The sequence below is a fragment of the Geotrypetes seraphini genome, chromosome 3, assembly GCF_902459505.1.
Source record: "Geotrypetes seraphini chromosome 3, aGeoSer1.1, whole genome shotgun sequence".
Lineage (NCBI taxonomy): Eukaryota > Metazoa > Chordata > Amphibia > Gymnophiona > Dermophiidae > Geotrypetes > Geotrypetes seraphini.
In genome coordinates this window covers 211,486,079-211,502,781 of record NC_047086.1, presented here as the reverse complement: position 1 = coordinate 211,502,781, position 16,703 = coordinate 211,486,079, and the positions used below count along the sequence as shown (strand labels likewise).

Sequence of the window (16,703 nt, the reverse complement as noted above, 5' to 3'; positions counted from 1 at the left end):
CTGGGACCCTTTTCACTTAAGTCTGATATGACCATCTAGGGATTAAAAGTAGGCAATTCAGAAATAAAGGCCTTGGACTTTGCAGATGACATCTTAATGGTCTTGTAAGCAGTGTTGGATAAGTTTACTTTGTAAAAATAATATATTAAAGTTACTAGTAGCTGCAAGGAACATGTAATATATTGGTTACTAGTTACTTGCTTAATGAAAGTAATATGTTACTTTCAGTTACTTTTTAATTCTTGGATATAAATAGTTATTTTGACATTACATAAAACTAATTCTAGTAATTGGAAACATGATAGAAACCTTCAAAATCCTGAGAGGCTTAGAGAAGGTGGACAGGGACAGATTCTTCAGACTGTGGGGAACCACAAGTACAAGGGGTCACTCGGAGAAATTGAGAGGGGACAGGTTTAGAACAAATGCGAGGAAGTTCTTTTTTTACCCAGAGGGTGGTGGACACATGGAACACGCTTCCGGAGGTTGTGATAGGCCAGAGCACACTACAGGGTTTCAAGGAAGGTTTAGATAGGTTCCTAAAGGATGAGGGGATTGAGGGGTACAGATAGAAGTAGAGGTAGGTTACAGAAATGGTCAGGAACCACTTCACAGGTCACAGACCTGATGGGCCGCCGCAGAAGCGGACCACTGGGCATGATGGACCTCTGGTCTGACCCAGTGGTGGCAACTTCTTATGTTCTTATCCATTACCAAAGAAAATGTCTAAACAGAAAATGCTCATGTCCTCAAATATAGGGATCCAATACAATTAGAGATATTTAAATCAAATAAGGGGGGGGAAACCATAAAAATATTTACCATATGAGCAGTGCAGAAACCAAACATTATCTATATTCAGCAGTCCTCAGTGTGGCAGTACCAGCAGAGCAGCCTTCTGGAGTCAGTGGCAGCAAAGAAACAAAACTTATTCAATCAGAATAACTGATCACAGGGTTCTAGGTTTGAAGAGTCATTTAGAAATAGGTCCAATGACAGCTTCCTCATATCAAGGCACTGTTTTTGAAGTACAGGAAGTCCCCCGTTTAAGAACGCCGACTTACGTCAAACTCGTACTTATGAACCAGAGTCCTGCCGCTTCCATCGTGTGCCAACGCACTCCTTCTTCCTCCCTTCCTGTCAAAATGTGACCTTCCTCCTCCCTTTGGTGTCCCAACACGCCCCTTGTCGTCTTTCTCTCCATTTAGCGTCCCAAATTCATGCCTCTCGTGGGTGTTTACCTCTTCTGGCCAGCTCTCTCCTCCCAGTCGCACTTCGCAAAGCCGCAGCTGCTGGTTCCTGCATGCGGCTGATCCGGAAGACTTCCCTCTGATATGTAGGAAGACTTCTGGGTCAGCTGCAAGCCACGTGCAGTAACCAGTTGCCACGGCTTTGCAAAATGTGACTGAGAGGAGAGAGCTGGCCAGATTTGGGACGTTGAATGGAGGGAAAGACGAGGGGCACATTGGGACACCGAAGGGAGGAAGATTACATTTTGACAAGAACGGAGGAAGAAGGGGCGTGTTGGCACAGAAAGGGAAGGAGCACAAACTTTGGACAAAGGAGGGAAGGAAGGCGGGAGGGCGCATGAACATGGGACACAGAATGGAGGGAGAGAGGGATGCATGAACTTGGAGCATAGGATGGAAGAATGGAGGGAGTGAGGGAAAGAGATGCTGAGGTGGGGGCATAGATATGGAAAATTGTTGGGCATGGGTGTCTGAGTGAGAGGGAAAGAGAGATGGTGCACATGGGGAAATGAAGAAAAAAATGTTGGGAATATTGAGAGAAAGTGCAATATTGGACATGGCACTCATCCTTCAAGTCAGTGCAGCTTTTGATAAAATTAGGTTATGTGGTCAAAATTTTTTTTAATTTGAAGATTAGCCTGACAACTGTGTTTTGGATGATGATTAATTTCCTGAAGTGTCTGTGTAATCCTGCTAAGTATATAATGTTGCAGTACTCTGGGATACTCAAGACTAGTACCTGGACTAGGATTCAGAATGGTGCCAGTTCAAAGTATTTCCTTATGGATCTAAGGTCCCCAGGGGTTTGTGCTAGGGCCACTGCTTTTTAACATATTTATCGATGATCTAGAGATGGGAATTACTAGTGAGATAATTAAATTTGCTGATGACACAAAGTTGTTCAAAGTTGTTAAATCGCAAGAGGATTGTGAAATATTGCAAGAGACCTTGTGAGACTGGGAGACAAAATGGCAGATGATATTTGATGTGAGCAAATGCAAAGTGATGCATGTGGAACCCGAACTAAAGCTACGTGATGCTGGGTCCTATGTTAGGAGGCAGTGCCCAGGAAAAGGATCTAGGTTGCAACCCTAAACTCATGTGCGGTGGCGGCTAAGAAAGCAAATAGGATGTTAGGAATTATCAGGAAAGGAATGGAAAACAAAGATGAAAATGTTATGATGCCCTTGTATCTCTATGGTAAGACCACACCTCGAATACTGTGTGCAATTCTGGTCGTCATATCTCAAAAAAGATAAAGCGGAATTAGAAAAAGTACAGAGAAGGGTGTCGATGGGACGACTTCCCTATGAGGAAAGGCTAAAGCAGCTATTGCTCTTCAGCTTGGAGAAGAGATGGCTCAGGGGTGATATGATAGCGTGTTTATGAAATACTGAGTGGTGTGGAAAGGGTGAATGTGAATCACTTGTTCACACTTTCTAAAAATGCTAGGACTAGGGGGCCTCCAGTGAAGCTACTAAGTAATAGATTTAAACAAAAGAAAATATTTCTTCACCCAACATGTAATTAATCTCTGGAATTTGTTGCTGCTGGAGAATGTGGTGAAATCAGTTAGCTTAGCAGGGTTTTAAAAAGATTTTGATAATTTCCTCAAAGAGAAGTCCTTAGGCCATTATTGGAAAAAGGATACTGGGCTTGATGGACCTTTGGTCTGTCCCAGTATGGCAATTCTTACGTTCTTATGGTTAAACTACTGACTAGGGCACAGGTGTCGAAGTCGGTCCTCGAGGGCCACAATCCAGTCGGGTTTTCAGAATTTCCCCAATGAATATGCATTGAAAGCAGTGCATGCACATAGATCTCATGCATATTCATTGGGGAAATCTTGAAAACCCGACTGGATTGCAGCCCTCGAGGACCGACTTAGACACCCCTGGACTAGGGTGATAAGCAGAGGGAAGTGGGGAGTAGAGTTATGAGTTGAAGGCTATCTCAAAAAGGTAAGTTTTCAGCCTACTTTTGAACAAGGGAAGGGGGCCCACATAAAGGGTGCTGAAAATGTCTCTTCAGAAATGTACCTCTTCCATCTCCCTTTTGTGAATGCTGATCCCTCTGTACCTCTTGTCTGTACTCTGCTTGACTCGAGGTGAAGAGTGGCCTAGTGGTAGAGCTGCTGTCTCAGCACCTTGAGGTTGTGGGATCAAAGCCCAGTGCTGCTCCTTGTGACCCTGGGTAAGTCACCTAATCCTCCACTGCCCCAGGTAAACCGCATTGAATGTGTGGCCAACAAAAAATGCGATTTACAAATCCCATTCCCTTTCCCCCTTTCTTTTTCAGACAGTTATCAAAATCATCACTGCATGGTGTCCACACCAGTACTGAAATTTTATCTTTGAAGATCAACACTGGCAGCTCAAAGGCATCACTGCTACAGCACAAAAGGGAACCACAGTTGACATCCCCATTGCCTGCATTCACATGCACAGCTGCAAATTCTTTGGGATTTTGCCAGCAGGCATTTGCATCTTTTTGTTTGTAAGTAAATAGCACATGTGAACTGCAATGATTTAGATCACACACAACCCCCCCCCCCCCTGTTCTCCTCCTCTTCTAAAACCTGACCTTCATCCTTAAATTTACCTTGGATGCTCGGGATTCACCCACAATCATTGATTTAGTATAAGTGAGCCTTTGTAGGGGACGCATTTTGCTCTCCATATCTCGATCCACATCTCTGGGAGAGCTGGAGAAGTCCTGCTTATCTGTTGGGTTATTGCTGGAAACGGAGCACAAGTGATACACTGGACTCTGCTCTTCCAATACATCCAAGACCTAAAAAGAAGTATGAGGTAAAACAATGTAATTATGATTCTTTGGGAACAGATTATACTGAGCTGTGTAGGATGTCATACCTTCCCTGGAATTAAAATCACTAATGAAGTCTGCAACAGATGGGCCCTTTCTATGTGCTCCCTAAATCTTTTCCCTCCCTTCATGCAATCACTGGAATGCTTTTTAGGATTCAATTATGTTTCTGGTAATGTCATTTTTGCTCCTATTTTGACCTGAGGAGGAGGCCTTGACAAAGTTCTTTTGATTTAGGAGCCAATGATTAGGATTTCACTCCCCCAGTTCCCATGGTTACCACTGGAGTCAAGCTAATGGGAGGGAGGGACCTCCCTTCAGATGTCTGAACAGCTCCTTTAGGGGGCTTGATTTACTAAAACTTTTTTTTCATGCGAAAATAAACTTTACTAATTCAAACTCTTATGTGTCACTGCACAGTGCAAGCAGCTTTTACAACCACAATGCTGGAGAATGAAGGCCAATGAGTGAGGTTTTACTCACGGGCCCCAGCCATGTCTAAAACCAGTTTAGCAAAATCACATTCTAAAAACTGATATATTCTAATCAATAAAAATAAAATAAAATTATTTTTTCTTCCTTTGTTGTCTAGTCATTTTATTATTCTTATTGTGTTGGTTCTAGTCTTTGCTTTCTGTTTTCATCTTGCCAGAGTCTCCTTATTCTAGTTACCAGATGTCTGGGAAAACCCAGAAATGTTCTATTTTTAGAGGACTGTCCGGGTGCCCGGAGGGATTTCCAAACCCGGCAGTTTGTCCCGGTTTTGGAAGGCCCCAAGCTCGGGGCCGCATCTGGAGGGCCTTTGTGCATGCACAGACTTCAATGTGATGACATCACATGCATGTGCACATGCTAAACATCTCCCATCTTTGTGACCCTATTCTTGCCCTACCCAACATAACTGTTCTGTGTCCCTCTTTCCCATCCCAAGTACCAGCATATCTCTCTCTTCCTTCCCTCCTGCGCCCCCATTAAGATGGCACCTGGGGTGGTCTTCCCCCCTCCCCCCCACTGTGTGGAGGAATCCCACTTAGCTTAGAGATACATGATAAGAGAGGTACCAAGGGACATATATGGTGGCACTGTAAGAAAATCAGAGCCGTCTAGAGCATGTTTCAGTTTCAGGACAGGTTTGGCATAGGGTGGGAGTAGATTTGCCATAAGATCCATGAAATCTATTTACTGGAAAAAAAAAAAAAAAGATATTGACAGGGTAATAGAGATCAGAAAGACCTGACAAAGCACTTCCTGAAAGCAGTAAAGCTGGTAGTGGTAGCTTGTTGGGGATGGATCAAGACATTTATAATGGATCATTCACATTTATAATGTGAATCATTTGTAAGGTCTTTTCTCTGCTCTCTAGAACTTGTGATGATTGTAAAAAATAAATGAAGTACCTGAGTCCTGAAGAGAAGGGCACTTTTATCTACAGTGAGGGGGAAAGCAATTTTCAAAGAGAGAAATATGGCATTCCTCATAGCACATTGGACATAGGTGGGAAATATAATAGGGTGCGAGTACATAGAATAATGGGATACATTAAAGGCAGACGTAGAGGTTGATTGAAATAAGACACTGAGGAGGGGATGTTTTGTTTGTTAAGGATTCATATGTTGAAAAAAGTAAATGTAAGATCAGACGGCAGCATATTATATGGTGAAGAGAGTGAGAGATTACTCCTAGCAGAATTCTGCACAAAATTTTTGAAAATTCTGTACACAATATTTCAAAATTTGTAGTGTTTTGCATAGAATTCTCCTACCATATCCTGAGGCATGAAATTCCTTCCTGCCTTTTCCTTTTTCAGGTTCCAGCCTCCTCAGTTCCCTCTCTCACTCTAATTGTAATTCTGTCTCCTTCTAAATCCCACCCCTCTTTCAATTGCACCCTGAATCCCCTCCATGGTCCCCATAGTCTGGCATTTCTCTTTCCCTCTCTCCAATGGCTAAGAATCTCTTCCTCCCTTCCCCTTACTAGTCTCTCTTTTCTCTTTCCACCATCCCCCCACCTACTAGATGGTCCAGCATCCATGTAGCCTTGCCCCCACCCCAGCCACCCATCACCTCTCTCGCTTGCACCCTGAATCCTTTCCCTATTCCCCATGGTCTGGCATCTCTCGCTCCCTCTTGTTTTATTTAATATTTTAATATTTATTAAAGTTTTCAACACAATACAATCACAACATACCATACAAAACAATAGACAAAGCATGATATTCCAGTACCCCATCAAGCACTACCTAATACAGGAAAATCCTGACTAAGAAAGGAACATCATCCCATTCCACAACCCCCAAAAACCAAAATACATTCTTCCTTCTCATCCCCCTTTCTGGCCTGGGTCTCCTTCACATACCCCTTTCCCCTCTAATTACAGGTCTAGCATTCATGTCTCCTCCCCTCATCCCCTACAGGTTTAGCATCCATGTTCCCTCCTCACCCCCATTCAAGTTTATTAAAATTTGATATACCACATATAAATTATCTAAACAGTGTACATGATTATAAAACTAAATTTATAAAATTAAAAGGTATTCATTCAAAGAATAGTTAAGCTCTGGAACGCATTGCCAGAGGTTATGGTAAGAGTAGATAGCATAGCTGGTTTTAAGATGGATTTGGACAATTTCCTGGAGGAAAAGTCCATAGTCTGTTATTGAGAAAGACATGGGGGAAGCCACTGCTTGTCATAAATCGGTAGCATGGAATGTTGGTACTCTTTGGGTTTTGGCCAGGTACTAGTGACTTGGCTTGGCCATCGAGAGAACGGGCTACTGGGCTTGATAGACCTTTGGTCTGACCCAGTCTTATGTTCTTATGTACAATAACTGAGACATACAAACATATATATAGGAAAAAAGGGGGGAGAAATACAATATTCAATAGGTAAGAAAGACATTGAAAGGAAACACAGAAGGGAGGGTATTAAAATCCTGTTGGATAGTAAAAGCATAGAATGATATTAGCAGTCAAAGGCATCCTTGAACAAAAATGTTTTTAAGTTTGATTTAAATGTGATGAATCTTTCCAAAGGTGAAAATGCATACTGTTACATAAAGATGGAGCAGCGACAGAAAAGATTGATTTTCTGGTTGTATCATATATTATGTGTCGAGTTGAGGTGATCTCTAATAAATTTTGATTGCTTGAACATAGTGATCTGTTGATATCTGCTGATGAATCCTGGGGATTGTGTCATTCCAGTTTCAAAGGTTAGGAGAATTTTATAAGTCAGTCAATGTGATATGAGTAACAGTGTGTTTTGATTAAAAGAGGGGTTACATGTTCAAAATTTTTTTTGCTTTGAATAAAAGTTTTACGGCATCCATGTCCCCTCCTCTCCCCCCTTGCAGTCCAGCATCCATGTCCCCTCCTCTCCCCCTTGCAGTCCAGTATCCATGTTCCCTCCTGTCCTTTCCAAATTGTAGTCTAGAATCCATGTCCCTGTCCTTTCCTCCTCCTCCCCCACATGAGTCTGGCCTACTCTGACCTACTGACTCCCACCTCCCATGAGATCAGACATACCTGAGGGCCTCCCAAAGTAGCAACAGTGATGGCAGCCAGCCAGCAGAGGCAGCGGTTGCCACCGCTTCTGCAACTTTGGGAGGCCCGTAGGTATGTCTGATCTCATTGGGGGGGGGGGGAGGGTCGGTCAGTCGGTCGGTCAGTCAGTCAGTCAGTCAGCTGGAAAGAGGCCAGGGGAGGAGGAAGGGACGGGGACAAGTGCAGAATGTAAGGTCTGTACATAATTTTGCACAGCAGGTGCAGAATTCTGCGCAGATGGGAAATTCTATGAAATTCTGCATTGTGCAGTTGGGAATTACGTCAAAGAATTGTTCTCTAGATGGAAACATCTAGAAGAAGAAAGAAATCAGTGGGCAAAACTGAAAGGAGCTATTATAAGGACAACAAACTATTTTGTAAGAAAAGTAAGTAAAAGAAAAAGAAGGCCACTTTGGTTCTCAAAAGTAGTAGCTGAAAAATTAAAGAAAAAGGTTAGCTTTCATAAAGTAAAAAAGATCGCAGAAAGAGGAGGACAGGCAAAAATATCTAGAAAAGTTAAGAGAGGCTGGTCGAGTAGTCAGGAAAGCAAAGATGCAAATGGAAGAAAAAATAGCTTTCATGGTAAAAAGGGGGGAAAAGACATTTTTTAGATATACGAGTATTAACCTTTTCCTATCGTGTGTCCCAGATGAAGGGACATTCCAAAAAATGTCGTTGCCATCGTATGTCCCATGGCATGGGACATACAGTACACCTTCTACCTATCATTTGTCCCATCTATTGGGCCATTGTGTTTACAATAGCCATAAATGATAACGGTGAATAATACAAAACTTTGCTAAAGTAATTACGATTGGAACCAGCTTAACGTAAAATTTATTACAATAGAAAAAGGTTAATAATAGGAAGAAGTGCAACACACAACAAAAACTCCAAAAAGCACTGCCGAAGGATCTTGCAAAAAGAAATAACAAAAATGCAGTGTAGTCAATAGGTTCGGAGAGCGGTATCCTAGACGTAAGAGTGTGAACCGAGTAAAACACCCTAAACTAATATAAACTAAATGAATCAGACACCAAAGGAAAAGTGAGACGGGATATCCTCAGTGTGAGATAATAGAGAGGGGAGGACAAGTCTCCAGCGCTAAACACAAGGCAGCGGCGGGAAGCCCCTACCTGCACACCATCACAGGATATCTCTCGTGTGCCTAACACAAAAGTTGACTGGGGGTTCTTTGAGTGGTATCTTGGCCTGTCGGTGTGTGATTGTAATTTATTGATTTATTAATCACTGTGCTTTTTATTCACTGCACCATTATTCACTTTTGTGTTAGGCACATGAGAGATATCCAGTGATGGTGTGCAGGTAGGGGCTTCCCGCCGCTGCCTTGTGTTTAGCACTGGAAGCTTGTCCTGCCCTCGCTATTACCGCACCCCCCCCCCCGCCGCCACCGGCACACACCCCCGACGCGACCTGAGATCCCCCAACACACCCGAACCCTCTTCTTTCTTCCAGTGTAGCCTCTGCATTGGCACCGGCATGTCCTGTGCGTTGGTGCCGGTGCCCGAAATTCTGCTTCCTGTGCCGGGCCTTGAGCATGCACGCATGCTCAAGGCCTGAGAGTTGAACGTGAACTCTCAGGCCTTGAGCATGCGCACATGCTCAAGGCCTGGCACAGGAAGCAGATTTTCAGGCACCGGCACCAACACACAGGACATGCTGGTGCCAGTGCCGATGCGGAGGCTACACTGGAAGTAAGAAGAGGGTTCGGGTGGGTTGGGGGATCTCAAGTTGCGGCGGGGGGGGTGCCCGATGGCGGCAGGGGGGTGCCGGATCACGGGGGTGAAGGTGCCGGTTCGCAGGGGGGGCGCTCGTACAGCGAGGCAAACTCGGTTTACGAGGCACCAAGTTTGCAAATGTTTTGCTCGTCTTGCAAAACACTCGCAAACCGGTGCACTTGTAAACCGAGGTACCACTGTATTTGGATTTTAGTAAAGCCATTGACAGTGTTCTACAAAGATATATAATAAACTGAGGGCCATCAGGATAGGCCTCAATGAGAAGGACTGGGTCAAGAACTGGTTGAATGGAAGGCGACAGAGGGTAGTGTCAATGGAGATCGCTATGAGGAAAAGGATGTTACCAGTGGTTGCCTCAAGGTTCAGTTCTTGGGCTTGTTCTTTTTAACTTTTTTGTAAGCGATATCGCTGAAAGGCTGTCAGGTAAGATTTGTCTTTTTGCAGATGATATCATAATCTACAATAGAGTAGACACCCCTGATGGTGTGAACCACATGAGGCGAGTCTCTTTCATTTGAAAGGAAGCTCCAGAATGAGAGAGCATAGGATGAAGTTAAGAGGTGATAGGCTCAGGAGTAATCTAAGGAAATACATTTTTACAAAAAGGGTGGTATATGTGTAGAATAGTCTCTTGGTAGAGGTAGTAGAGACAAAGACTGTGTCTAAATTCAAGAAAGCATGGGACAGGCACGTGGGATCTCTTAGGGAGAGGAGGAGATGGTGCTGTGGAAGGGCAGACTGGATGGGCCATTTGGCCTTTATCTGCTGTCATGTTTCTATTAGAACTACACTTCTCCCTCCCTATTCGCGGTTTCAGCGATCGCGGTTTTAACTATTTGCGATTTTGACTATTTGCAATTTTTTGCCCCCCCCCTCCCCCTAGAGAATCGCTCAAAGGCAGCCCGCATCAACCAGAACCAGCCCCGAGACTTGGATCGGGGCGAGGAGGAGAAGGTGAGCAGCCGCCCCAGGAGCATAGTCCTCAGCCGTAGACGCAGTCCTCAGCCGTCCGGGGGTGGGTCAGAGTTGGCCCAAACGTTATTCGTGAATTTTCCTTATTCGTGGGCCGGCTCTGCCCCCCTACCCCCCGCGAATATGGAGGGAGGAGTGTGCTGTGCATTTGTAATGTGAATCATTTGTAAGGTCTTTTCTCTGCTCTCTAGAACTTGCGGTGATTGTAACAAATAAATGAAGTACCTGAGTCCTTAAGAGAAGGGCATGAGAACAAGACTCCACTCTACCTTTTTCTTATATTATTTTAGCTGGTATGTTTAAACAGTCAAGCCAATAAAGTTTCCTGAATCACTTCTGCTATTCCTGGTACTTCCCCTTTGAAGTACTTCTGCCTCACTTCTTAATAATAATTGAATATATATATATATATATATAAACTTGTTACAACCCATTCAAATTCACTTGATACCCAGAGAAAACATGCCTGATTTCTTTAAGTATTTTAGCACTGGAACACAAGCATTTAATAATATGTCCTGTTGTTTAGACTAAAATAGAATGTTTGAACTAAACAAAATTTCCTTGACTTGCTCTTTCTGTACTTCTCTTTTTGCCTTTCTTTCCTCATTCTCACCCCACTCTCTGTGTCTGTTTCACCTGCCCTTTTTCTTGATCTCTGTACTTTTCCTCTCACTTTCTAAATCAGGAAAAACTTTATTAACAAGACAACTTTTACAAGTGTTCCCCGTCTCTTTTTTTTCTCATTTTGCTGTCGATATGTTCCTCTATATCTTTCATATTCTCTTAGTTGCTTCTCCCAACTCCCCCCATAATCTCTTACATTCAGTCTGACTGCCCAGAGCACAAGGCAGGAGTGTGGACTGCACTCCCTCTGCCTTCTCTCCCAGTCTCCCTCTGCTTCCACTTACTAGTTCCAGGTGAGTCACAAGCCTTCCAGGCTCCCTGAACTGAAGGTCAGGCACAGCCCAGCCCTTGCCATGCTCTACCATCGGCTCAAGCCTCACGCTGCCTGATGCCAGCTCACACTCCGTCCGGCGTTCCTGCATTGTTGTGAAACAAGGAGCAACTGCTTTTTGAACAAACTTTCAGTATTGTATGGGGAAGGGAGGATGAGGGGGAAAAAAAGAGGAGGGCTGCAAGCCGAGAATGAGGAAGCACACTAAAATAAATCCTGCAAGGAACTCAAGCTGCTCGCCGACTGCATGACTGACCTGCAGTGCCTGCATGCATTACCCTGGCTATAGGTGTCACTAAGTCAGTATCACCAAAAAAAAAAATGACACAAAACCCACCCTTCCCCCCCTCTGTCCTGCTTAAATCTGTCTGCACAGAATTAATGAGTGAACTGATTTAGCTAAACAAAGAAAGAGAGGATGAGGTAGGACTACTAGCCATCTAATTTGTACACTTAAGAATGGTCACACTGTCAGTTGCTGCTGAATATCCAGAATTAAACAGACAAATTTTTACCACTTTCAATATCTTCAGTGGCACTGTGAGTCTCTTTGTATGTCTAGACCTGCGTCACTCGGTACGTGTGTCAGTGTGTGCTCAAGGCCCTAGCATGGAATGTGAGGCTTGTGAGGGAGGCAGGGATACTAAAATTGAAAGCATCCATTACCTCCCCTGCTTCGCCAGGACATAGGGAGCAGGGAAGGGTGCAAGGAAGTGGATCGCACATAGGGTTACCAGACTTCCAGATTTCCCCAGACGGCTTTAACAAAACCCAGCACTTTGTCCAGGTTTTGAAAAGCTTTGAAGATATCAGTGTGGGGCAGGAGGGCATCCGCGCAATGTCCTCCTGCCCGACAAGAGCAGGTGGCGAGGGGGCGGGGTTGGAGCATTACAGGGTGGGGATGGGTGGAACTGGGCGGGCCTGGGGGGGGCGGGTCTAGGGGGGTCCAGATTTTCCAATTGGAAAATCTGGCAACCCTAGTCACACAAGGTGTGGCTCCAGCTTAGGAGGCTCTTGGAGATCTGCAACTAAGCGTATAATCGGCCACTTTTAACATGGGCATCAGGATCCCTCTTGCTTGTCAAGGCATCGGATTATGATTCTGGAGAAGTCCCGGCATATAAATTCAAGTCTCCCCTCTGCCGCTGGCTCTGGGACTGGGCATAAATCATTACCGTGGGTTTTAACCTAGTTTTACCAGCCAAGCAATGCAGAAATGGTTTTACTGCAGAAATCATTACCAAACACATCCTTAAAACACATGATAAAGCCGTCTTGCAAATTATAAACATATTTCTGATACACATTGTGCATAGGAAACTTTTCACCAGGTCTGGGGCACTAAAGAAGGGTTGGTTGAGAGGAGCAGATGTCCAGCATCATCACCTCCCTCTCTCCAAGGCAACCATCCTGCCTTGTTTAAATCTTTATTGATTTTCCAAACTTTGATAGTGCATAAAACGCACTAATAATTATACAATTATTACATTAAACAATCATTTACTCCCATCCTTATCTTAATTATTAATACAATAATACATATGATGTGATTTCAATATTATAATTAAATAATTTAACTCCTCAACTTACATTTCCCTCCCCCCACCCACCCTGGATGTGTAAAGAAATCCAATGAAAAGGGAAGAAACATGACCCTTACTGTAATGCAACAAAAGTAGTTTTCTACAGTCATATCTTTACCCCAATACTAAAAAAAACAAAACACTTTACCTTGGTGGTCTAATGCCCCCCCCCAACCAAACCCCCCTCCTCCCAATATTAAAAAACAACATCTTTCCCTTGCAATCTAGTGGGACACCTCCTTCTTCCCACAAAATTCCTTGGTATCTAGTGGGAACTCTTTTCCCTCCAAGGACTTCTTGCCCCGGGCCTCCACAGATCCCCATACCTTTAATGAGATGGAGCAATACCATTCACTTTTGCCTTTGGTGCTGTCATTTTCAAAATGGTGGCATGATGTGCCTTGCAGGGCTGGGCGCTACCATTTTGAAGAGGATAGTGTTTTGTTTTGTTTTTAATTCTTTATTGATTTTCAAATTTTGACAGTGCAATACAACTATTATTAAACATGAGCATTATACATAACGCACTTAAAATACACAAAATTAATACATTACCAATCCTTTTCTCCTTCTCTTCCTCACATAACTATTACACTGCATATGCATATGAATATATTATTGCAATATTACAGATAAATACCTTTAGCAAACCCAAATACCTTCCCCTCCCCCAACCCCACCCCCCGGATGTGTAAGGAATCTGTAAAAAGGGAGATATCTGACATTCATTGCAATTCAACATATGCAGTCAATGGGCTCCACACCTTATTGAATATTATACTAGATCCCAAACACTCCGCATTCATTCTCTCATATTTATACGGAGGACATTGTTGAAGGCAGGCATAAGTGGGCATCACTCTTGCTTCATTTAAGGTACAGGGTCTGAGAGGGTCTGGGAGAGGAGTTCCCAAAAGACACCAGGGACATTTTTTTAATGCAGTCCAGTTGAATGATGTCAGGTTGAGGGGGAGGAGGTGAAAGGGAGGGATACCACCAGACAGCAGAGATATTTGGGGGTGAGTTGGGGTGGGGAAGTCGATCATGTGAAGGGTGCCACTACACATCAGATATTGGTGGGTAGGATCAGGAAGAGGTGTGAGGTTGGGGGAGTCTTGACAGAGCATTAAGTCGTGGGTGGGGGAGGAAGGGTCCGATGCAGAATTTCACAGCATGCTGGCATATGTGTGTGTATTTTAATGTCATCCTTCCTCTCAGTGCCTCAGCCAATCCCTCAAGCATTGAAAGGAAAGGTGACATTTAGCGATGAGGTGTTGATCACATATTAATATATTAGATGACTGCACATAAAGCCCTTTATGGTGCATCCAATCTGCCCAACAATAAACTAATATGCATACTTGATTTGTTCTTGCAATTTTGAGGGCACAGACTACCCAGAATTACTGCTGTGATTTTAATGTGACAAAAAATTGCATGCCCATTGCTTATAGAATACTCTGGTATTTTTGTAGCTCTAATTTCACCATAAAATTCACATCAAGGCTTTATGCCTGGGCTCTGAAGGCTCTGTTGAAGCTTAGGATCAGAAGAATTGCTTTACTGGGTCAGACCAAAGGTCCATCAAATCCAGCACCCTTTCCCATCAGTGACCAATCCAGGCCTCAAAATCCTGGCAGGATCCCAAAGAAGAGATCATATTCTCCCCACTCATATTCAGGGATAAGTGGTGGCTTTCTCTCCTTGAACCTGCCTAAACCTTTTAAAACTCAGCTATGTTAACTACTTCCACTACATTTCCTGCTATCTGGAAATTTTCTGGCTCTGCCTCTGGTCAATCCAGTTAGCACCAAGTCAATCTGTAATTATTTTCAGTGGCTTTATCTGGATACTGTCACTGAAAATCAGCCTTTTGTCAGCAGCTTTTATCTGGGTAACAGGTGCTGATTTTAAATATCAGGCCGTTTGAAAACTTCATCTCATCTTAAAGATTTGTTTCGTCTGAATGTTATATTTTTACCAGTATCCATGCTAAAACTTGTTTACCATGAGTGCATAGGCCTCTATGCCCCTGTGGGCCAATGATCCAACTGTGTGCAAGGAATTTAACTGAAATCGGGCTTTCCTAATCAACAAATTTAAATAATAAGAAGATTAGGGATTTTTTCATGGAGTACTCAGGGGTATCGACTACTGGCATTTTTTCCATTGCCTGCTACTATTGACCCATGGTACCCAAGCATTAATGAAAAAGACCAGGCTTTGCTCACCAATGCTGCCTTTTCCTATATTCTACATCAGTGGTCTCAAACACGCGGCCCGGGGACCACATGCGGCCCGCCAGGTACTATTTTGAGGTCTTCGGTATTTTATCATAATCACAAAAGTAAAATAAAACAATTTTTTGATCCCATGTCTCTTTAGCTATAAATTACATTATTATTATTAAGACTTAGCCAAAAGGAAAGATTTATAAACTATAAAGTGTTTTACCTCATGCAAAATTGTCATTTCTTTAATAAGATATTAACTATTTTTTTCTGAGGCCCTCCAAGTACCTACAAATCCAAAATGTGGCCCTGCAAAGGGTTTGAGTTTGAGCTAATTGACGGGAACCTGATCATTCCACCCTGAAAGACAGGGTTACCAGATTTTACTATTGTAAAATCCAGACCTGCCCCGCCCAGTTCTACCCAGCCCCACCCTATTCCACCCAAGTCACACCCCATTCTGCCCCAGCCCCGCCCCCCTCAACCTGTTCTCGTGCTCGGAGCCGCATCGGGAGGGCATCTGCGCATGCGCAGGTGTGATGCGATGACATCACACGCATGTATGCACGCTTATGATGTCACCTGTGCATTGCATCTGTGCATACGCAGATGCCTTCCCAACACGGTCCCAAGCTGGTAGCTTTTCAAAACCTGGGTTTTGAAAAGTTATCCAGACATCTTTAAAAAGAGGACATGTCTGGGTAAATCTAGACATCTGGTAACCCTACCAGCCAAAAACATAAAAAAACGATCCAAACAATCTGCAGCACAAAGTCGAAAGACCAAAACAAGAGAAAAACTGCAGATATGATGTACAAGGTATAAAAACAAATCTTTATTAAAGAAGACACAATGTAGCATTCCAAAAATAAGTAAAAAAACAAAACAATAATGATAAAATAATAAAAATAGTAAAATGTTTTGGTTCTCATATGTGAGTCCAAAGGACCCGTCACGGTCCGTGTTTCGGGAAACACTCCTTCCTCAGAGGTCCAAGATCCTGCCGATAGGAGTATTTCACACTGTTTTATAAGGTTATATTTGGTTTCTCAGGTTCTCTGTGTTTTCGCACATCTCGGACCCCTGAGGACGGAGTGTTTCCCAAAACACGGACCATGTCGGATCCTTTGGACTCACACATGAGAACCAAAACCCGTGGAATGGTGAATGGCTTTATCTCCATAGTTATGGGAGGGAACTTGCGTGGTCACCTATCTTGCATCTTCCTTCCTTCCTTCCTTCCCTTCACCTTGCCGTGGCGATTTTCTGGGTTTTTTCTGTCTCCCAGCTGCCCGATCCAGCTTTCGTCTGGTCGTGTGTGGCTGCTGAAACTTCTCCTCTGACGCAACTTCCTGTTTCCGGTTGCATCGGGGGAGAGGTTTCTGCGGCTGCGAGCGACTTGATGAGGGCCGGCTCGGGCAGCTGGGAGACGAGGAGGAGCAGAGGGTTGGCGCTGTAAGGTGAGGGGAAGGGAGGGAGTTTTCAGTGTTTCCGGTTGTCGGGGGAGAGGTTTCGGCGGCTGCACATGACATGATGGGGGCCGGCTCGGGCAGCTGGGAAACGAGAAGGAACTGGCCCCCA

At 43.9% G+C, this 16,703-nt stretch overlaps 1 protein-coding gene across 9 annotated transcripts in view; it reads right to left on the bottom strand.

Annotated features, from left to right (window-relative positions):
• Window positions 1-16,703, bottom strand: part of ARHGAP9 (Rho GTPase activating protein 9) — a 204,209-nt gene that overhangs the window by 73,499 nt on the left and 114,007 nt on the right. For all 9 annotated transcript variants that reach the window (XM_033936056.1, XM_033936054.1, XM_033936053.1 and 6 more), the window contains one exon: window positions 3,852-4,043. In XM_033936056.1, the coding sequence (XP_033791947.1) occupies window positions 3,852-4,043 (192 nt within the window). The remainder of the gene's footprint in view (window positions 1-3,851; window positions 4,044-16,703) is intronic.